The 23,641-nt window shown below is 37.7% G+C and overlaps 1 protein-coding gene across 1 annotated transcript; it reads right to left on the bottom strand.

Annotated features, from left to right (window-relative positions):
* Positions 1-92: 92 nt before the first annotated feature.
* Positions 93-23,342, bottom strand: dis3 (DIS3 exosome endoribonuclease and 3'-5' exoribonuclease). The gene is made up of 21 exons (XM_079851778.1): positions 22,858-23,342; positions 20,966-21,123; positions 20,664-20,857; positions 14,147-14,220; positions 13,883-14,050; positions 13,593-13,754; positions 12,840-12,956; positions 12,310-12,447; positions 10,656-10,802; positions 10,450-10,566; positions 10,260-10,361; positions 9,647-9,711; positions 9,443-9,527; positions 9,232-9,359; positions 9,036-9,122; positions 6,968-7,124; positions 3,439-3,653; positions 2,094-2,262; positions 1,823-1,981; positions 1,560-1,682; positions 93-994 (listed from the first exon to the last, which is right to left on the bottom strand). The coding sequence occupies exons 1-21, from the start codon at positions 23,074-23,076 to the stop codon at positions 926-928; spliced, it is 2,853 nt and encodes a 950-aa protein (XP_079707904.1). The 5' UTR covers positions 23,077-23,342; the 3' UTR covers positions 93-925.
* Between the last annotated feature and the right edge of the window lie 299 nt (positions 23,343-23,641).

Below are 23,641 nucleotides of genomic sequence, written 5' to 3'. Positions count from 1 at the left end.
GATATTCAGGCTGGAAAAAGTCAGTGATTTATTTTTATATATATATAATTTTTTTTTTCTTTTTTTTTTTTTTTCTTACATTTTTACTTGTGCTCTGTCCTAAAACATTTAATCTGAGCCTTGCTGCACCAGATTCAAAACATGGTGAAGAGTTTAGATATGTCATCATGCATGGCCAATAAGAGACAATGCTATTCCAGTCGTCTGCCCATTGTAGGATTTTTGTTTTCAGGTTATAATTACTTATAGTATAATGATAGTTGATACAGCGGTCTTTAAATCTGATGCTCAGAACAAATTGTCAGTGGTTCTGATTCTATTACAATGTTTAACACTAAGAACAAATTTGGACAATCCCTTGAACTCTACAAAGTATTTAATATAGTTTTCAGCCAAACTTTCATGAGCATTTGTTCTTATCAAACAATGAAGTCAAAAATCACACAAATGTCAATTTCAGAGGATAAATGTTTGGGCATGTGAAGTTGGTTTTATATAAATGAATTTCACTGAAGGCATTCACAAAATCTCACACTTTTCTATGCAAAAGCTCATTTCTAATGATTGTTTACTGAACAAAAAAGTAACAAACAACGAATTTCTTAAAATATTCATATTTAAAATTTAATACTGATATTCTGTCTTCACTGAAAATGAATCCAGATGGATGACAACAGTACTGCTCAAATGATAATTCTACAGTTTATCACAGATTGTAGAAAATGGTGTATTAGCTAGTTTATAAAAAAAGCAAAAACTACTGATGTAAACAAAAAGAAACTACTAAAACCCTTTCATATCAATTTCTTTCACTTGTGCATTCACTCAAGGCTCCCCTGAAACTACCTTGTAGCTGATCTAAAAAGCTTTTCATTTAATTTTTGCTTTTATAATAATAAGTACTCTGCTTCTTGGTCCACAGGTGTCAGCGGTCAAGCCTGGGTTTTTTGGCCACTGGTTCCGATTCAGGAACAGGTACACTAACCCCAGGGATCTGGAAAAGGCATAAATACAAAACTATATTTTAGTGACACATTTAAAAAGTTCATTTACTTTATTTCTACATTATTTCGACCTGTTGACCTAACTTCTATCAAGAGATGTAGCTTATAATAATCAACAAATAAACCCAGGGAGAGATATCACTACAAACATACCATAAACAAAGGGACATAAGGGATAAATGAGCAATAGGATGGTCTTTATTGTAAAAAAACAAAATAAACAAAAATTCTAACTTAAATCAATATTTACTGTCCATTTATTACGTATTTGGTTGGGTAATAAATCCCTTAATTATTGCAAAATGACCCTCTATGATAGAAGCCGTTTACTGTATGAATCAACTGAAGAACTATTGATTTGAGTTAAAAAATTTTTTTTTTTTTTTGCATTTTAAGAATAAAGTGGAAAGTGATAAAAGCCATGAAACTTGTAGAGTGTAGGAGAGTGGTTAATTATAGTTTTGTGGACATCATAAAAAAAGCAATCACAGCTGCAATTGAGCAATCAGAATCATGTATTCAAGAGAGCCATGTAATGTGCTAGCAAAAACATACCACTGGTTCAATGAGTGCCATTCTGATCCTCTGATGCTGGAGGTTGGAAGCATCGAGGCTAATTGTCACTTTGACTTTATCAAATATGTGGAAAGTGTGTTCTTCCACTTTGAGAGTGGGACCCTGAGGAGAGAAAAAAAAAAAAACAGGTTCAACCTCAGAACATTCATAGGATCAAGCAATATCTCATGAATATAACCTGAGCTAAGGCTAGCATTGCCTGGTTATGGGCTGCGCAGACTGAGGTCAAGGTTTATGCGTACCTCAGAGTCAAAGTTGAGATGAGGACTGGGTTTGTCCTTGTTCTCAAAGAACACAGTGCCCTCCAAACCAAATTTAGGAATGAGGATTATGATGGCATTTTTTCTTACAAACAGAATGAAGCCTTCCTCATTTATGATTCCTTTATTCTTGAAAAATAGCTGTAGAGACGAGATGAAAGACACCATGTTAAAAAAATCTGCAACAATTTTACCACACGCCATTAGAGTCGTGTTTTTTGGAGACGTGTTGATGTTAGTGCTTGCAGTTTACCTGAGTGTGGAATGCCACTGAGGCTCTCTGTGCATACTGGGCCATTTTGTGTCTGTAGTTGAGGTTGCTGCACAAGGCCGACTGCTTATGCTTGTCCATCAAATCTGGGTACGTGCTGTCTGCATTAACAGCCACCGCTAACAGACGGTGAACGATGATATCAGAGTATCTACAAAATAAATAAAAAAAAAGCATAAATGTTCAGTCAAGAAGGGTCAATTTATGAATAGGTGAAAAAAAGGTACATCATAATGAAGGTAATCCATACGACCCCAGTGGATGAATCGATGTGTTTTTATATTTTTAACTTTTAGTTCACCCAAACATCATCCTTTACTTACCCTAATGTTGTTCCAAACTCATAATACTTTCGTTAATCTTCAAAACACAAATAAATATATTTTAAATGAAATCTGAGAGATTTTTCTCCCTCCATTGAGTCTATTCACCCAAAACTCTTGATACTTCAAAATGTGCATAAACGTTACGATCATGACGTGCATCAAAAAATAAATCCATATGAATCGAAGTCTTCTGAAGAGACACAATCACTTTATATGATGAGCAGATTTAATTCAGGCTTTTATTGACGTATAAACATCGATCAATTAAATGAAATCTACTCATAATACCAAGTGATCGAGTCTCTGTAGAAGACTTGGATTAAACTGCTTGATTCATATGGATTCATTTCACAATCTTTTTACGAATGTTTTGAACCATCAGAGTTTTGAGGGAATAGACTTTCAATGGAGGAACATAACTTTCATTAATATCTTTTTTAGATTTCATTAATATCTTCATTTGTGTTTTGAAGTCTTATGGGCTTGGAATGACATGAGTGATTAACTGATGACAGAATTTTCATTTTTGGGAGAGCTAACCCTTTTACTATAAACCATTGCTTCCTGCCAAATGTCATACTTGGTTTCATGAGAGGGTCAAGTTTACTTTTGATTTAAAGAAAGTGTGTTCTGAAGCACTGGTCCTCTGTGCTTCTGTGTAACGTCCCAGTTCACAACATGCTTAGGTTTACGTCAAGGGTAAACTCTCTTTTGAATGCAAGTAACAACCTCGTAAATGCAAGCATGACAGCTTGTCGGCAGCAATTGTTTATAATTAAAATAAGTTTTAAATATTAGTATTTTTATACAAAGACCTATCGTTTTGCTTCAGCAGACACAGATTCATCCACTGGGATAGTATGGATTACCGTCAATGTGTTCATCTGAAGAAAGAAAGGTATACATCTAGGATGGCATGAGGGGAAGTAAATAAATTTTGGTTTGACTATGCCTCTAAATTGATTGAATATAACAATTTTACAGGGACTAGTCTGGCTCACCTTCTGATGGGTGATGTGAAGTGTGTGTAAATGGGGGATGCCAAGCCATAGTGGTGGAAATCATTGTCCATGCCAGAGCAGAAATACACAGCCTGCATCATGCAGCGGGTGGCCAGAATCCTCAGCAGAGTGTTGAAGTATGGAAAGCTCTCAGTCGTTGCATTGTTCAGGGAATCGGCTAGAGCTTTGGCTGAATCTGTATGGATTTCGAGGTCCTGGAGAAAAGGAATAACATGGCAACATGTAACATGTTCAATAAAACTGACCAAAATGCTGCACATATTTAAAATGTGAGATGATTATACCTCTATAGATGGGTCATATCATGAAAAATGTTGCGATGCCCTGACTAACACAATACACAAATAATATACATTGCTCGCCACCTACTTGTTTACAGAAAAAAAAATGTTTTTAACCTTTGCTCGGTGGTAAAAAGTTTGAAATGGCTTTGCAATGGTATATTGTTTGCAAACACTAGGACACTGCCCATGCTAGGAGCCCTTTAGATTTGCATGTAAACATTTGCTGCTTCTCAATAGCTCAACAAAATCGACAGTGAGAAAAATGAGAAAAGAACAAATTTAAAAAAGTATCTGATTATAGGGATGTGAGTATGTTTGCACCAACTCTGCAATTAAGTGTATTCATATTTTTGTCTAATCTCGACCAACTGAGTCAAATTAAACTGAAAAGATTTTCAAAGAAGGTGAAGCACCAGAGCACCCACATTATTAAGTAATCATCATGGACCATTGGCAATTTGAAGATGTTTAACATGTGCAGTGTTTATAGGGAAAATGAATGCTGAGCATCACTTTCGAACGTGTTCGTTCTTTGATTTCACTTCAAGTAAATCAGAGCCTTAATGATGTAACCTCTACAGCAGGCGCTCTCAACCCTGGTCCTGCAGAGTTTAGCTCCAACCCTAATCAAACACACCTGAACCAGCTAATTAAGCTCTTCAGGATTACTAGAGAGCTACAGGCAGGTGAGTTTGATCAAGGTTGGAGCTAAACTCTGCAGGAACAGTGGCCCTCGAGGACCAGGGTTGAGAACCCCTGCACTACAGACTAGAAAAATACAGACTTTAATCTTAATGAATCTTTTTGGTGAATGTAATAAAACATTTTTTTAACTGGGATCAATCAAAATTAACATCACTGTTGTATATAGAAGGTCTTTACAAGGTAAAACGTGCCCGCGAAAATCAATTCTAGTTGACAAATATGGGGAATATTATCCTGCTTGAATTGGTTTTCAAGGGCACAAACTAAATAAAACAAAAACTTCTGACACTGGCTTGATTTAATGATGGTGTTTGTGCACTTGATAAGTTAGTGGTATAATTTCCACAGCCAAAACCCAAAAGAAGCCCTTCTACATAACAGGTAGGTGTGCGTGGAGGCTCCGCCTTCTTTGACATGGAAATCTTTCTTCTGTTCAGTCCGTTGAGGTCAGACGCAAGTAAAAACATGAACACACTAAAGAGAGCAGCTTTGTAGTAGAAACTGAAGTCCTAATTGAAAGTTTAATACTGTAAAGCTGCTTGCTTTAAATCAATATATTGTATAAAGTGGTATATAAACAAACATGACTTGACTGGAGTCCTGAATTGTACAACCCCTGGCAAAAAGTATGGAATCACCCCTCTCAGAAGATGTTCATTCAAATGTTTAATTGTGTAGAAAAAAAAACAAGCACATATATGCCACAAAACAATTTTCACTGAACAATCCAAACTTCTGGCTGTATAAAACACTTTTTAAAAAAAAACAAAAAAAAATAACTATAGTCAATAACAACTGTTTTTACAGATCACACAGAGGAAAAAAATATGGAATCAAACAAATCTGAGGAAAATTATATGGAATCACCAAATAAAAACACTACTAGTACTTTGTTGCACCACCTCTGGTTTTTATAACAGCTTTAATTCTCTGAGGCATGGATTTAACTAATGACGAACAGTATACTTCATCAATCTGTCTCCAGCTTTGTCTTATTGCAGTTGCCAGATCAGCTTTGCAGGTTGGAGCCTTGTCGTGGACCATTTTCTTTAATTTCCACCACAGATTTTCAATTGGATTGAGGTCCGGACTATTTGCAGGCCATGCCATTGACATTATATGTCTTTCCTGTAGGAATGTTTTCACAGATTTTGCCCTATAGCACGATGCATTATCATCCTGAAAAATGATGCTACCATCACCAAACATCCTTTCAATTGATGGAATAAGAAAAGTGTCCAAAATCTCAACATAAACTTGTGCATTTATAGAAGATGTAATGACTGTCATCTCTCCCATACCTTTACCTGACATACAACCCCATATCATTAATGATTGTGGAAATTTGCATGTTTTCTTCAGGCAGTTGTCTTTATAAATTTCATTGGAACGGCACCAAACAAAAGTTCCAGCATCATCACCCTGCCCAATGCAGATTCGTGATTCATCACTGAATATAACTCTCATCCAGTCATCCACAGTCCAAGATTGTCTTTCTTTAGCCCACTGAAACCTTGTTTTTTTCTGTTTAGATGTTAATGATGGTTTTCGTTTGGCTTTTCTGTATGTAAATCCCATTTCTTTTAGGCGATTTCTTACAGTCCGGTCACAGACATTGACTCCACTTTCTGCCCATTTGTTCCTCATTTGTTTTGTTGTGCATTTTCTGTTTTCAAGGCATATTGCTTTAAGTTTTCTGTCTTGGCGCTTTGATGTCTTTCTTGGTCTACCAGTACGCTTCCCTTTTACAACCTTTCCATTTGATTTGTACTTGGTCCAGATTTTAGACACAGCTGACTGGGAACAACCAACATCTTTTGCAACATTCCGTGAAGATTTACCTTCTTCGAGAAGTTTGATAATCCTCTCCTTTGTTTCAACTGACATCTCTCGTGTTGGAGCCATGAGTTATGTCAATCATCTTGGTTCAACACATCACTAATGTGTGCAAGCACTCTTTTTTAACTGCAGACTAATTAGCAGTTGTAATCAGATACAGGTGTTTGTTTTAGAAATGCAAAGTGCATGGTGATTCCATATAATTTTCCTCAGATTTGTGTGATTCCATATTTTTTTCCTCTGTGTGATCTGTAAAAACAGTTGTAATTGACTATAGTTATTTTTTTTTGTTTTTTAAAAAAAGTGTTTTATACAGCCAGAAGTTTGGATTGTTCAGTGAAAATTGTTTTGTGGCATATATGTGCTTGTTTTTTTTTTCTACACAATTAAACATTTGAATGAACATCTTCTGAGAGGGGTGATTCCATACTTTTTGCCAGGGGTTGTAGAACTTGTGCTCAGATGCTTCTTTACTGCTGTTTGCTTACTGCTGTCATTTTTGTTGTGTGTTAAATTTGTTATTGAGAAGAAAACACACAGAACATATAACATCATCTAAACACATCCAGATGTTAATAACAGTATAGCTGCAAAGGTGTGTAACTTTGGCGTGAGTATATTGGGGCCTTACCTTTTTTATTATATAAAGAAGAAACATAATACAAAGAACATCCACTCACCCTTGACTTTGCAGCCTTGATGAGGATGTCATAGTTGGATGGTGGTGGTGCAGGGTGTTTCCTCAGTAGGGCGCATTCTGAGAACTCCTCATAGATCTTCTGCGCTACAGAGATATTTGCCAACAACATGAACTCCTCCACCATAGAATTAGTCTCCCTGGGGAAATATGTAAAGGTCATGTAACACTTTATTTCAATGGTCCACTTTAGACATTCTACTAATTATAAGTAACTTTGCAACTACATGTCAACTTCCAGTCATTAGAGTATTAGTAGACTGTCTGCTTAATATCTGCTAACTTTTTATTTTGATGGTCCAACCCAACAAACATTCTACTGACTATAAGTAACTTTGCAACTATGTCAACTTATTCTACTAGCTCGAACCCTAACCTAACAGTCTACTAATACTCTAATGAGAGTTAGTTGACATGTAATTGCAAAGTTACTTATAGTTACCGTATTTTCCGGACTATAAGTCGCACTTTTTTTCATAGTTTGGCTGGTCCTGCGACTTATAGTCAGGTGCGACTTATATATCAAAATTAATTCAGACTGAGATGAACCAAGAGAAAACATTACCGTCTACAGCCGCGAGGGGGCGCTCTAGTTGGCGGAGTTGTTCAGAAGCGACACGGATGATGAAGAAAATGATGAGGAATGAGATCGCGGGAGCTTGGTGAACTTGTTTACTGGTAACTTGCTTGTTGGACTCGCTGGCTTATGTTAATTTAGCTTATTCAGCCTCCCAGATATTTGTTCTTTATGCTATTGTGTAGCTGAATAACGTGTGCAGTGCGTGTGCGGTGCGTGTTGCGGTGCAGGAGCAGCACGCGCTAAAGTGCTTTCACATAAGCTGCGTTTGCAGTGCGTAACTGACCCGCGGCTGTAACCCCAAACACATTGTATTTCAAATCCAGAAGTTATCAGCAAATTTTATTTAAAAAAAAAGAAAAAGTTTTTTGTCAGCATTGCGATTCTCTTTATACATATACTCTTTAATAGACGTATTCACGTTTAAACACAATTTAAACAAACTATTATTCAATGCATTACTTCTATATAATTATATATTAAGTTGCTCAAGCAAGTGGTAAAATATTTAACCATGCATTTATATTAAAATCGCATACATTTTAAATTAAAACTTAAAATTGACAAAAACAGCAGACTCATACCCTTTCTTTTGCATAATTTAAATCTTTATACAATAAATCTTGCATGTCACAAATAACTTGTTTTTCCACCTCCACGAATGAGACGAGTGTTGTTCATTATGTCGCCTTGTTGAAGTAAATTGTAGTTTTCCTTGATTTACCAACGCTTGAAGTAAAAAGATGACTTTGAAAAATAGTAGGCTAGTATTTAATTAAATGCATTTATGATGAAATTACTACATTTTCATGTCAATCTGGTCAATCTGTATTCATTTTGACCACAAACCGTGTGCTGTCACTTTAATTCAGCGCGTGCAGCACAGCAAAAATAGACTCGGTGCGGAAACGATCGCTGCACTGCTGTATACGCACCGCACCTGGAACGGATCGACGGACTGCAACCGCGTGCATTGTGAAAGCTCTGACCTGTTAACAAGGGTACGGGAAAATATACGCACTACAAACGGAGTATGTGTGAAACGGGCGTTAATGTGTTACGTTAACATACTGGACACCTTTTCAAGCCTGTTGTTCTGTGTGCTACTGTGTAGTTGAATAACTTGCCTTTCCTGATTAAATGTCTGTTCTTGGTCTTGGATTTTGTGAAATAAATTTCTAAATAAATGCGACTTATAGTCCAGTGCGACTTATATATGTTTTTTTTCACTTCATGAGGCATTTTTTGACTGATGCGACTTATACTCCGGAGCGACTTATAGTCCGAAAAATACGGTAGTAGAATGTCTAAAGTGGACTCGAAATAGTGTAAACAAAGGGCACATTTAAACTTTCAGAATCCAGACAAAGACAGGAAAAAATACTTATTCTTCACCATGAGAAATAACCAAAAATAACTAAAAACATAGCATATTTTAAAGACTTAAAGGCAGAAAGAGGTATATGGAACTCACATCAGTTCTTTGGTCTGCAGATCTATGGGGTCATGCGTCTCACTGTCTATATGGAAACGTACTTCGGGAGAGGAGAGGGTCAGCGCTCTGAAAAATGGTAAAATAAGCAACCCTTACAAACTGTCTCAACGCAAAGGGTTAAAGTCTGCTTCAGAATCATAGTTTCAAAATTACAGATCTAGTTAAATGGAAATACCCTTTGTCAATCCTCCGGCCCTTTAAGATCTTGGCCAGTTTGTTAAGGCCCCGCAGGCTCTTTGTGATGTCATCATTCATGGTGGTGTCATCGATCCTCATCTGAGCTTCGGCATATGTAAGGGAGGCCTTACAAGACAAAACAACACTTTCTTGAAGACCATCATAGAACATAGTTTAAACACTTTTTTTTCAAATTAGAGGCAGCATACCTTGGAGTTAATGATGCTCTTTGTGAAGTGAGTTTTGATGATTTCAGCTTTGTGGTTCATCTCCCAAATACAAGAAAATGCTAACCTGAGTGTCAAAGTACATATTAGACAATGAAGGTTAAAGCATATTTAATGTGTAAATATATAATAAAGAGTTTACAAAGCATAATCACATAGAGGATAATGGTTTCATAGAAAGCACACCTCTCAACATTGGACCGCAGAGAGCACAAGTTGGAACTCAGAAGTTCAGGAACCATGTCAATTCTCTGTGGAAAGGAATGACTATTTATAAAAAAAAAACAACTAAAAGATTAATCCTACACTACCACTAAAAATGTTGGGGTTGGTAAGATTTTTTTTTAAGTTTTTTTCAAAAGTCTCATGCTTCACCAAGGTTGTATTTATTTGATAAAAATATGCAGTAAAACATAGTAATCATATGAATTATTATTACAATTTAAAATAACCTCCTTTTATTACAAGTTAAAAACAGTTCTGCCGCTTAATATTTTTGTGTAAACTGTGATACATTTTTTTCAGAATTCTTTGACGAGTAGAATGAATGACATTTAAAATATCTTTTATGTAACAATATAAAGGTCTTTACTGTCGTTTTTTTATCAATTTATAGCATCCTTTCTAAATAAAAGTATACATTTATGATTAAAATAACACTAATAACCTTATAATTAATCAATAGTTAAACTAAACAAAAGGCTAATTTAAAATGAGCATCTCTGGTTATAGCTTTTGACCCAGCTTTATATGTTATATATTATATATACCATAATAATTTTTTTCCACAAACAAGTACCTTTCCACAAAGATAGACTGTAGTGCCTCGGCTTGCTGCCTCTTGATCTAGTGCATTTCCTGGCCGAATAAAATGGCTGACATCTGCTATGTGAACGCCAACCTAAAAGAAAAGCATGCCATTCAATACAAAACCCCAAAGGAACATCACTACTACATTCCCTTTACCTTTCAAAATACTTTACACATACCTCCAAGTTTCCATTCTCCAGTTCCCGACAGTGAAGAGCATCATCAATATCCGTACAGCCAGGAGGATCCACACTACACACAAAGAGGTGTCTGAGATCTGCTCTGACCTTTAACTCCTGCAGGAAATCACAGATAAACATCAAGCCTTGAGCATTTCCAGAGTTATAATGAAACATTCTGACACAACAAAGCATGACTGCCCTACCTCCTCAGTAATACTCCAGGGCATCTTGGGAAGGAAGCTAAGAACAGCCTGAGAGAAGGGCTGGTGAGGAACATCATGTTCTAGGAGAAGCACCTCTGTCTCAGTCTCTTTATCTCCTGCAGTACCCAGGTTTTTAACAAAGTGTCCCTGAGAGACATGGAGAAAAATAATATAAAGTGATCTTGAAATGACCAGTGGAATTTTAACATCCAGGCTTCCAGACTCAAGCTATGTTTAATCATTCATTTAAAACAGTCTGTGTAAAGATGCAGAAAAAGTAGATATTAAAGGGACACTAGGTAACTTTTTTACCTTAACTGAACAGCTTCGGAGTCAGTGGAATGGTTATATTACTTATTTCGGGTTGAATGGTGGTGGTTTCGCACCCCCCTGGTGCCCGAGAGCGGAAAAAACTCACTTGCAACTTTGGGACGCGGGTCGGCGTCAGGAAGTATCGCGTGATAACAGGTCTCGCGATGTAACGAATTGCTTGACGGCACTGCACACGTACACGCCCCCATTCAAACACCGGCTAGCTATAAGCGAAGGGCAATGATAGATTGAGTTATGGCTGAGCCTGTAAAAAAGAAGCAGAAAGCTAGGAAATCTTTGTCGGAGGACCAACGAAAGAGGAAACGGGAGACTGACCGAGCAAGAAGTCAGACTCGAGTAAATATTGGACCGGCTTTTTCAGAATGGCGAGAACTGAGAGAAACAGAAGCCTGCAAAACGGATGCTGACCTGGCTGCTGTTGCAAGTATCTTTGGAATAAACTGTGTTTAATATTTAAATTTCAAGTAATTGTGACCTCAGGATGTTTGCTATTGTCTGTAAAGGTTTTTATTATGATCGCTGTCTGTTACGGCTTACTAGTACGCTAGATACTATAACTTTGATGTTAGCATTGTCATTAGCAAACACGTTTGATTTCTGTAGTTGTTTGACCGTTCCTCTGTCGGTTTTATTTGTGTAACTTGCACTTTTATTTTATGTCACTAAGTCAACGCGTCTGATAATAGGCAATAAACATGTTGCACATATCATGATCAAGCTAGAATAAACGTTCTGATGTTTTCTTAGACAAGCAAAGGTAAACCGTCATTCTACCAGATGAACTTATAGACCTTGCTAATATAACTTTAGACAAATATTAACCTCCGATATATATATTTTTTATGCTCATGCCCATTCTCCCAAAAACAAACAAACACGAAAGCAGTAGTTCGCCTCGTTCATATCGTTCGTTCCCGGTAAAAATACTAAAGTTAGTATGCATGACAACACAATAAAAAAAAAAAAATCCTCGGTAGACATAACTGGCTTTGAAATAGCCGGTTCCTCTGCTCAGCTAGGTTGACAGCTGATCAGCTGGGTTGCTCGTGGCGAGGGGGGAGATACAACAGTTCGTTTTTACGACAGAGTGTTTGAAAGCATTTACTACCAGACACTAGGGGGAGCTTCGTAGAGAAAAAACACTCAGACTTGCCTGGTGTCCCTTTAATACACAATATGCAGGATTGATAATCCTAAATGCAAGCTTGCATCAAAACACTATAAAAATGCATCTCTGAGGGAAATCTGTTGCCTAAAACTCGAGTCAAATCAGCATGCCATTATTTGTATAAAGTGAAGAGCGTAAATGACTGACACTTACGTTTGGGTATCTGGAGTTTTTAGGCCAGCCATCTATAGCAACCATAATCCTCTGTCCAACCAGAGTTGCGGCTTGTCTAGTCTCGATTCGAATACGTGGGATTCGTCGGTCTGCTGGGGTGAAAAGGTGTCTTGTTGCCTGGTGTTAAAGTTCAAAACAGTTCATTAATGCAATGCATCAGACAAACATAGAGAGATTAAGGAAAAAGAGATTCTTCATAAAAAAAGAAAAAGCTAATTCCCCCCTAAGCAGTCATGTAATACTGATCAAAATACAGTGATTATATGAGCAAAACTGTATTAGTGTTCATTTATCTGTTCAGAATAAGATTTCCATTCAATAAGCAAACTATTCTGCCGCCACATTTCAAACTTCATTAGTTCAGTTTACACTAATCACTTCATGCAACTCACATATATTTCAAGTCATTTATTCCTGTAATGGCAAAGCTGAGTTTTCAGCATCATTACTCCAGTCTTCAGTGTCACATGATCTTTCAGAAATCATTGTAACATGCCGATCTCTGTTACCTCTTTGATCTGTGACTGTGAGAGCATCCCACAGAACGGCCTCCAGTTCCTCTTTATAATGCCCACCACTCGTCCAGTGGGCTTAAGAGCGCTAGACTCCGATGCTTCACTCTTCAACTACAACACAACAGTAAAGAGTCACTACACACATTACAAAGGTGTCATACAAGTCACAAAAATTAGGGATGCACAATATATCGGCCACCATATTGGTATCGGCCGATATATGTTCGTTTTTAATGTTATCGTTATCGGCCCACTAAGAAAATGTGGCCGATATATTAAATCTGATAAATAATGAATTTATTTCCTTCAGGTGAGACACTTCAGATGCGCACTGTTCGCCATGATGGTTTTGAATTACTTGAAATATGATTGGAATCACTTAAAAAAGGAAAATAAATACAGTTAAGTGCAACATGTGTTGTCATATAGGCTACATCAAATTGCAATGAGAAAATTATAATTGTGTGCTTGGGACAAGGCTTTTATTGGTCATGACTTTTGTTTTTGTAATCATGCTCTCAAATTACATCAAAATTTGGATTTAGATTTATCGGCCAATATATCGGTTGTTGGCTTTCAAATATAAAGGTTTATCGGTATCGGTATTTTCATACCGGTTCATCCTTAACAACAATATATAAACCCATAATACATTATTGAAATAAAGGGTTCTGATTCAACTACACAGTGTCTTTCGATACATTCTAGTAATTATATCAACTGTTGATCTTATGGGACTTATCCTACCTTATTCTCAGTCTCATCTTCCTCAGCATCTTCATCATTTGGACTATCGTCCAGCAGCACAACAGATGATGGAGCAACCCAGTGTTCTCTGGGTAGGAGTTCAACAGCCACTACATCCTGATGCACAGCCCGGTTTAAGTTCTGAAAGCCTCGAAGTAGAACCTGCCAGAACAGATCATGTTACAAATGTTCTTAAAAATATGACAAAAATGACTAGAAATACATGAATCAATTATTTTATAAAATTAAACTAATCAATAGCTTGTCTTTCATCACGATAACCCGCCTACCTCATTGATATCCGCCCCCTCTCGATGTATAAAGACCGTACCCTCCAGATAGTTATCTCTGTTGGCATGGAATGTGCCCTGAAGAAACGTTCCGTTCTTAATGCCAGTCTGAATCCTGGATAAGGGCAGGTGCTCTGGAAAGAGTAACTTACTGCCAGTGACTTCATTCTATAGAGAATCATAAAAAAAGACATACGTCATTATATAAAACAATAAACATTTTTTTACAAAAACGAAAAGCTTTCTTGATCACATTGTACGTACTTGATCATCAGCTGTCAATGCAAGCCTGTCCACAAGCTCAGGATTGCCAATCAAACTCTTGATATACTCTTCACCTAGAAAAGAATATAGAAATAAAACCTGCATTCATTTTTAAATCTTAATTGTAACAATTATGAAAATATCCTTACATGAAGATTGAGGCTGTCAATTAAAATTTGCTAATTATAAATTAATGCGATTGTTACTCTACCGTTCAAAAGTTTGGGTTGGTAAGATTTTTTTATTGTTTTTGAAAGTAACTATGGCTGCATTTATTTAATTAAAATACAGTAAAAACAGACTACTTTAATATATTTTCAAATGTAATTTATTCCTGTGATAGCAAAGCTGAATTTTCAGCATCGTTACTTTTAGGTAAAAGAGCCAATCGCTGATTGGTAAAGTCAAGCGCTTCACTACAGCTGTCGTTAGAAGCTCCGGTTCCCATAATAAGCTGAGACTCGCGCTTAGGACTGCACATGAGCATTGGCTCGTCTAGCCTGAAAAACGCTATTTGAGCATAAGAAACAACATTTATGAGACAGGTCATGTCAGATTTTGTTACTGTGACTGTAACTGTGAGTTCGGCAAGCAGTTTTTTAAGATTTCAGGATTTCCCCATTCAAATAGATAGGATGTCCGAAACAGCTGCCCGGAGGCGTTGCAAATATGGCCGCCGAGTGAACAGACTTTACTTGAAAGGGACTTTGGTACAAGTCAGAGCTCTGCAAGTTGTTTACATTCATTATCACGACACTGCAATGTTATATGCTTTGAGACATGAGGTCATTTAATGCTGTCTCTCGTGACGCTTTGCAGACTCTGCTCTGTGCGTTCATGTGTTTTTGAGGAGGCGTGGCTTTAGAGACACTCTGAAGGGAGGGTGGGATCTTATGTTTTCAAAGCTAGCTGGCTATTGCTAACCTCTCCAAAAATTGCCCACCCTAGCTTTAACAGCTGCGCAATATTTTTGTGGAAACAGTGATAGTTTTTTCAGGATTCTTTGACAAATAGACGAGAGAATACATTTTGTGCGCAAAAATATTTCTATTGTATAAAACTATTCATTTTCTTCAGTGTGGGCCTCTGATGTTAGTTCACATAGTGTAACAGCGCAGCACTTCTGGGTTGTACGTCAGAACGTAGGCTCGCTATTGGCCGACGTTTTTTTTTGCGCACAAAGAGTACTATTGTCACTTGATAAAATTAAGGTTGAGCCACTGTAGTCACTTGGACTATTTTAACGATGTCTTTACTAACTTTTCTACCTTGCAGCCTACGAAGGAGTGAGCCAGCACTCAGATTTCATCAAAAATATCTTCATTTGTGTTCCGAAGATGAACGAAGGTCTTACGGGGTTGGAACAACATGAGGGTGAGTAATTACTGACAGAAGTTTCATTTTTGGGTGAACTAACCCTTTAACATGAACAATTAAATTCAAACTAACCCTAAACTAGTCAAGTCAAGTCAAGTCAACTTTATTTATATAGCGCTTTTCACAATGCAGATTGTATCAAAGCAGCTTCACAGTATTAAATAAAATAGTACATCAGAGTTTGTTTCTAGTGTAAAACGTCCACGTTTGGTAATGCTGATCAATAGTATTGTTGATTGATTAATTAAATTAAGTATCCCCAACTGAGCAAGCCAAAGGCAACAGTGGCAAGGAACCGAAAAACTCCATCAGGTGACCTAATGGAGAAAAAAAAACCTTGGGAGAACCCAGGCTCAGTCGGGGGCCAGTTCTCCTCTAGCGTTTATGAACTAGAGACCGGATTTAACTGTAAGATTAAAAATATTATATGAATGCCTGGCTGAAGAGATGCGTCTTTAATCTAGTTTTAAACTGGGAGAGCGAGTCTGAGCAACGAACAGTATCAGGAAGGCTATTCCAGAGTTTTGGAGCTAAATGTGAAAATGATCTCCCTCCTTTGGATGATCTGGATATCCTAGGTAAGGTATGACCAAAAGCCTCGAATTTAGTGATCTTAAAGAGCGCAATGGATTATAGGGCGATAGAAGATCCGTTAAATAGACTGGAGCTAAGCCGTTTAGGGCTTTATAAGTCAGTAGCAATACCTTGTAAATAATACGGAACTTTATAGGTAACCAATGCAGTGATGATAAAATTGGTGTTATATGGTCAAATTTTCTTGATCTAGTAAGAACTCTAGTGGCGGCATTTTGGACTAACTGTAGCTTGTTTATTGAGGATGCAGGACAACCAGCTAATAAAGCATTACAGTAATCTAGTCTCGAGGTCATGAACGCATGAACTAACTTTTCTGCATCAGAAACTGATAGGATATTACGTAGTTTAGCAATGTTTCTAAGGTGGAAAAAGGCTGTTTTTGTAACATATGAAATATGATTTTCAAAAGACAGGTTGCAGTCAAGTATAACACCCAGGTCTTTTACTGTAGAGGATGAAGTAACAGGACATCCTACTATGTTAAAGTTGTATTGTGAGAGGTTTTGTGGGCGGTTTTTTGAACCGATAAGTATTACCTCTGTCTTGTCTGGATTTAATAAAAGAAAATTGCGCGTCATCCAATCTTTTATATCTTTAACACACTCTGTCAATTTGGATAATTTAGCGTTTTCATCCGGCCGTGATGAAATATATATTTGAGTGTCATCAGCATAACAATGGAAACTAATTCCATGTTTCCTTATAATATTTCCAAGTGGCAGCATATATATTGAGAATAATAGAGGGCCTAACACAGATCCTTGCGGCACTCCATAGTTTACTGGAGTTTAGGGCTGTCACGATGTTAGATTTTTCACACCACGGTTATTGTGGCCAAAAGAATTCACGATATCGATATATCGCGATATCTATAGAATCTAGGGGTAGTTATAGGGGTAGTTATCAGTCAAATTAATTTTTACTTTGTTTATATAGTTTTTCTTTTTTACCCAACAAACATAAGGATACTGATAAACACAAGGCACATGCATTTTTACTTCTTGCGTACTCAATCTATGGCAAATTTTTGTGAAGGAAGACAAGCATGTGAAGTTTATCTGGTTTCAAACTGAAGCCAAACACTGTCTGAAGGTTTCCTGAAGAACTGAAAAGCTCTTAAACCTGTTGTTGCACTGGCGCCAATAAAGTCATGCAGATAGCAGATTTGAATAAAAAAATCAAGTGCAAATACAAATACAAAAATAAGATGAGTAAAGAAAACGGGGTTCTTAATTTATAATCACCCTTTATTAAATATATGAACACAGAAACCCCCTGTTAACAGTTAATGTCACGTTTCCCATTCCATGATGACTAGTAAAATAATAGCCGCGTCGCGTCTATGACAACTCGAGGTATTGCACACCGGACACGCACTTTCTCAGTTTATGGCCAGCAATATCATTATGTTTAAGGACATTATGGAATTGAGTTAATGTCTGTACTATGTTATGATCAGAATATTCAATTGTTATGATGGTCAGAAGCTAAGAGTAAATCATTTGTGATTTTAACGAGCACAGTTTCAGTGCTATGGTGCGGCCTGAATCCAGACTGAAACTTTTCATAGATGTCATTTTCTTGCAAGAAAGAGTTCAGTTGAGCGGACACAACTTTTTCTAGTATTTTAGACATAAATGGAAGATTTGAAATGGGTCTATAATTTGCTAGATTATTATGATCTAATTGTGGTTTCTTAATGAGAGGTTTTATAACTGCCAGTTTAAATGTTCTTGGAACATGACCTAAAGTTAAAGACGAGTTAATAATATTGAGGAGAGGCTCTTCCACTACAGGTAACACTTCTTTCAGTAGTTTAGTTGGTATGGGATCTAATAAACATGTTGTTGTTTTAGAGGAAGTGATAAGTTTATTTAACTCTATTTGTTCTACAGTTGTAAAGCACTGTAATTGTTCTTGCGGGGTGATAATTGAGGCTGAATAATAAGACGCGATTGAGGATTGAACGTTTACAATTGTGGTTCTGATGTTTTCTATTTTCTCAGTGAAAAAATTCATGAAATCATTACTACTAAACTGTAACGGAATATTTTGTTCAGGTGACGCTTGTTTATTTGTTAGTCTAGCCACGGTGTTAAATAAAAACCTAGGATTGTTTTGGTTGTTTTCTATTAGTTTGCGGAGGTGCTCAGCCCTGGCCGCTTTTAGGGCCTTTTTATAACGTGACATACTGTCTTTCCAAGCGATTCTAAAAACCTCTAAATTAGTTTGTTTCCATTTACGCTCTAAATTACGGGTTTCTCTCTTTAGAACACGCGTAGTATTGTTGTACCATGGTGCTTTAATTTTCTCTCCAACCTTTTTTAGTCTTATAGGTGCAACAATATCCAGTGTTCCAGAGAGAATGGTGCTCATAGTGCTGGTTAGTTCCTCTAGTTCATCTGTTTGTTTGGGTTCACTGAGCATCTGAGACAGGTCCGATAAGCAATTTGAAAAATTATCTATGGTGGATGGAAGGATTGTTCTGCCTAATCGATAACGCGGCGCAGCATGATATATTACAGGGGTACGTAATATGCAAGTTACCATGTAATGGTCAGTTACATCATCACTTTGTGGAATGATATCTATATCGGTTGGATCGGCTCCATGTGATATAATTAAATCGAGTGTATGATTAAAACGATGAGTTGGTCCGGTAACGTTTTGCTTAACCCCAAAGGAGTTTAATAAATCTATAAACGCAGCCCCTAACGCATCATTTTGATTATCTAAGTGTATGTTAAAATCTCCAACAATTAATGCTTTATCGACATTGACCAATAGGTCTGAGAGAAAATCTGCAAATTCTTTTAGGAAATCAGCGTAAGGCCCAGGCGGTCTATATACGGTAGCCAAGGCTAAAGATAATAGGGATGTTTTTTTAGCAAGAAAATCTCTATAGATTGTTGCAACACCGCCGCCACGACCAATCAGACGAGGCTCATGTTTATAGGAGTATCCTGATGGAGTAGACTCATTTAGACTGAAATAATCATTTGGTTTAAGCCAGGTTTCAGTAAGGCAAAGTACATCGATGCTATTATCTGTGATTATTTCATTTACAATAACTGCCTTAGGTGTGAGTGATCTAATGTTTAAAAGACCTAGCTTTAGAAATTGTTTTTGTTTACTAATAGCAACATTTTCTGTTTTAATAACAATTAGATTTTTCCTAGATCCTGCAGTAGATTTATGATTTGATCGCACTAAACGAGGAATAGACACAATTTCTATGCAATGTTCTACACTAGTATTTATATCAGTTAATTTGGTGCAGCAGAGACTATGATTTGGACTTTTGGTTACTAGTCAAAAGGTATTTAACATTTTGGAGATGTTATCCGACAGAAGATCCGATCCGAATCTGCTTGGGTGTAAGCCATCGGCACGGAAAAGCCTAGGACGCTCCCAAAACAGATTCCAATTATTTACAAAGAGCAGTTTCTGCTCATTGCACCATGACGTTAACCATTCATTTAGCGCAAATAATCTACTAAACTTTTCATGTCCTAGACGGTACGTGGGAAGCGGTCCTGACACAATGATCGTTATATCAGGCGATGTGCTGCGTACCGTATCGATCAGATTCCTGAAGTCTTTCTTCAGAACTTCCGTCTGGCGCAGCCTGATGTTGTTCACTCCCGCGTGCAAGACCACAGTTCCGACGCGCTCGTTATCGTTCAGAATCTCGGGAACGTGAGCAGCGATTTCAGAAACACGAGCACCAGGAAAGCAGTGACTGTGCACCTTTCTCTTACCTAATGTAGCGTGGACGTGCCGAACGATGGAATCGCCGATGATCACAGCATCGCGTTCGGTTTCGCGAAGAGGGGAGAAGCGGTTTTGTGTGGATAACTCGAAAACCGGGAGGGTCGGAGAGGGTCTTGGTCTAGACCTGACGCGCGCGTCTTCCGCTGCGGAAATATCCAGGCTTCGTGGTGGCGTGTTGAAGCCGGAGTGAACGAGACCATGGCTGATCGCGACCTCGGCGTTCGGGACCGATGCTGAGTAACGCACGGAGTAGACGAGGTCGGAATCAGCGGGTTAGTAACGTTAATCTCTGATTTGTGTGCATCGGCACGTGATGTTTCAAGAGCTAACCGCCGGTCTATCAGTTCGGCTTGTCTCACTAAAAGGTCGTGGATCTGTTTCTCAACAGCTTCCAGCTCAGACTGCACAACGTGCAGCTCAAATGTGTCCTCACCTGCACCAAAAGGTAGACTACTTACATCTGATATATTCGCCATTTTAACAGATGGACAGTAAGTTAGCAACTACGCTACCAGTGATGCTAACAATATTAATACTAATTTATGACTGAAGTCTTAGATATAATCCGTCTATTTAGTGGTACGGGTGTAGAGTAGACGCACGATAGGCGAAAAATGTTTGTAAGTGAGTGTTGAGAAGACGCGTTCAGCCGTGATCCACGGACGTAACCTATAAGAGTATCCAGCGTTGGATCACTAACAGCCATAATAAAGACAGTACTTCAAACTTCCAGTGCCACATTGACATCAAGAAAAAAAAAGTTGCTTACATCTGTACACAATCAGACCACACTGCTCTGCCTTTTCTTTATTAGCCCGGTCATTGGTCAGCAGAACCACTTTCAGTGGGCCACCATCGGTCACTTTAGCCAGGTGATCGGTGTACCACTTAGCAGCGACACGGATGGCTCGATCATTACGATCATTAGCACTTTCCCCTTGCTCTCGCTCAATGAATGTCTCCCTTTAATCAAAGAGAATTATGAGACAGATGCATTCAAGAATGTATTCAAGTTAAATCAAAAGCATGTCATGAAGGTACTGTTAAGACAAGCTTCTCAGGATGTGTTACCTGTGATGCTCATTAGTGAAGGTGTAGAAGTGCTTATCCTTCTCATGAATAGCATCCTTGATTCTTTTGTAGACCGTGGCGCTCCTGTGTCTGACTTCTTGTAAAACGGTCTGAAGAATGACGACGTTCCTGATCAGAGGGTCCACGAGGATGTCAAGCTGTCAGAATTGAATACCAAATCAGTTACGTCACTCCAAGCAAAACCATTGTTTTTTCATGCATTGGTCAATTTTGAGATGTTGGGTTATTTTGCCCCATAAAATGTATTTTTTTCACATTAGTGGAAAGAAAATATACAAAAAACACATTTAAGTGTTTATTTTAATACAGCTTATTTATGTGCTTCAATACAATACATATGTTCAAAGGCTGTTTTCTCAAAATCTCCACTTCAGTAGTAGCCTGGGAAACCCAGACAACTTCCGGCAAATTTAGATTTGCTCTGCAAGTAGTCTGGCAAAGAGCTCATTCAAGCCCATTTCTAATCCGTCGAAATCGCGGCACCAATCAGAAACGTTGGGGCGGGCTTTACACGATGACGATCGTTCTGATTGGTTTTAGGTCTATCCAATTGCGCCCATTGAGCGATGTCCGTTGGTGAAGCGCACCAACTTTTAAATGCATTATTATATTCAAATTGCAAACACATGAGGACAGTCTCCATGAAAGACCCACTGGCAGATGAACGTGCTACTACATTTCTCTCCGAAACGGTAGGAAATTAAATTAGATTTAATAGAGGATTTTAACTGTGACACGATGATTGACAGGACACTTTACGTGACAGGATGCACGCGACAGATCCGTCCGATAAAGTTGACGAAGTAGTATGTCCCAAAGCTTGCCTACTTTTTTGCTACACATTCAAAAGTAAATACCTTTTCTTCACAAAAAGAGTACATACTTTTATGGCGTAGTGTAACTTAGGCGAATTGGGACGCAGCATATGGCTTTACACGATGACGATCACTCTGATTGGTTTTAGGTCTATCCAACTGCGCCCAGAGGCATTTGAGCGACGTCCGTTGGTGACGCCCCTTTGGAAATGAGTTATTAATGAAGCTTTGCCAGACCATAACTCAGTTACTTCTGAGAATGGTCTGTTTTTAACCAGGCTACTTCAGTAGCACTTAAATGCACCAAACTGTTTTATTCCCATCTGTATTCTGAAGGTTTTTACAGAGGGGTTTGTTCATACATCATTCGCCTGGTTTGTATAACATTTTATTCCTTAAAATATGGTAATTTTTTTTTCTGAGCTGTTGACATTTTTTTATATTAATAAAAGAGTGATAAAAACAGATATCCCAAATCCCCTCTGTAAAAACTCTGAATATGTCAACAAAATAAAAACAAGAATTTAGAACCTGGCTTTATTCAAATATTCAGATTTCTGAGTTCTAGAAATGTATGCAAATCAGTGCATATTTAATTAGATGTGGCTTTATTTGCATATTTAAACTACATTTCAGAAGACTTGCAATGCAATAATTTATCTGTATACTGTGAATAATCAAGTTGGAAAATATGGTGATACATAGAATTTTTTATTACCTTGTATTGCCTTACAAATTATTTTATCCAAAGTGACATGAACTTTGCAATTGCAAGATGCTTAGGATTGCAGTTATGATAATACGATCACCTATACTAAGAATGCCTTTAACCTGCCAATAACTGAACAGAAAACCCATGTGCAATAGGTTTCTTTGGTGCTTCGTGTTATGGCACACACACTCAACACTGACCTAAACAAGAAGCCATCTGATCTTCTAACATGCTGATATGACAGTTGATTGATTGATTACAAAAACAAGTAAAAATGCATGTTATTGTTAACAGCGAATTGAAATAATTGAATTGAAATGAGATTAAAATGAGTGACCATTTACCTGATGTAAAACCACATTGGTGTCTGGGATTAGATAGTGAGGATACGAGCACAGGTTACTCTCTATGCACGCGTCCTCTTGTAACACCGGAGCTTCATCTTTGCACTCCTTACAAACTTCACTTCCGCACCAGATGTCATCTCGGAGGTAATGTTCGCGCACTATTTTCAACACTCCACCAGAGCGGGTCTTCTTCACAAATGTTTTGGATTTTAACATGGTCCAAACTGTACCGACTGTGGTTTTGAGGAGCTGTTCCACCAAAACACACTCAGATAACCCACGTGTGTGTATACCAGTGCGCCAACTAAATATTATTCCGGAGTGATTCAGCGAGGCAAAGGGTTCATTACCTTATTTTTGAACAGCACTGCACTTAAAATGCACATATACAACGACACAAATGTATTTGTTAAAACTGTACACTATCCGGAGGCTCCAAGCAGCCAGAGTGTGTTTTGTAGCTGTTCCCTTACAGTTCCAAACTCCCCAAAAGATACTGTCTGGCCATTTTGATGTTCACGGGTGGAGTTAGAGCTGAGTTGGTCTCCTCTGTCTTTACCATATTACACCACTAGAGGGAGATACAACACTTATTATCCAAGACGATGCACGTCAATGTGTGGGAAGGGCGGCATAGCTAAAATATATCATTTGACTTGTCCCAATGTCCCCTTTTTTTTGTGTGTGTGTGTGTGTGTGTGTGTGTGTGTGTGTGTGTAATAGACACATTTACTTGAGAAAATCTATTATTTTGTCCCTGTGCTAAAACAGCTCCTGATTT

This window comes from Squalius cephalus (assembly GCF_949319135.1).
Source record: "Squalius cephalus genome assembly, chromosome: 2".
Classification (NCBI taxonomy): Eukaryota; Metazoa; Chordata; class Actinopteri; order Cypriniformes; family Leuciscidae; genus Squalius; species Squalius cephalus.
The sequence above is the reverse complement of the archived record's forward strand: the minus strand, read 5'-3'. Positions and strand labels throughout refer to the sequence as shown.

What these genes read in the sequence shown, in the direction of transcription:
- dis3 (XM_079851778.1), bottom strand. Translation starts at nt 23,076, where the DNA reads ATGTTAAAATCCAAAACATTTGTGAAGAAGACCCGCTCTGGTGGAGTG. An exon ending in TGGAGAATGGAAACTTGGAG is followed by an intron (nt 10,362 to 10,449) that starts GTATGTGTAAAG and finishes CTTTTCTTTTAG; the next exon opens with GTTGGCGTTCACATAGCAGA. An exon ending in TGGCACTCATTGAACCAGTG is followed by an intron (nt 995 to 1,559) that starts GTATGTTTTTGC and finishes TGCCTTTTCCAG; the next exon opens with ATCCCTGGGGTTAGTGTACC.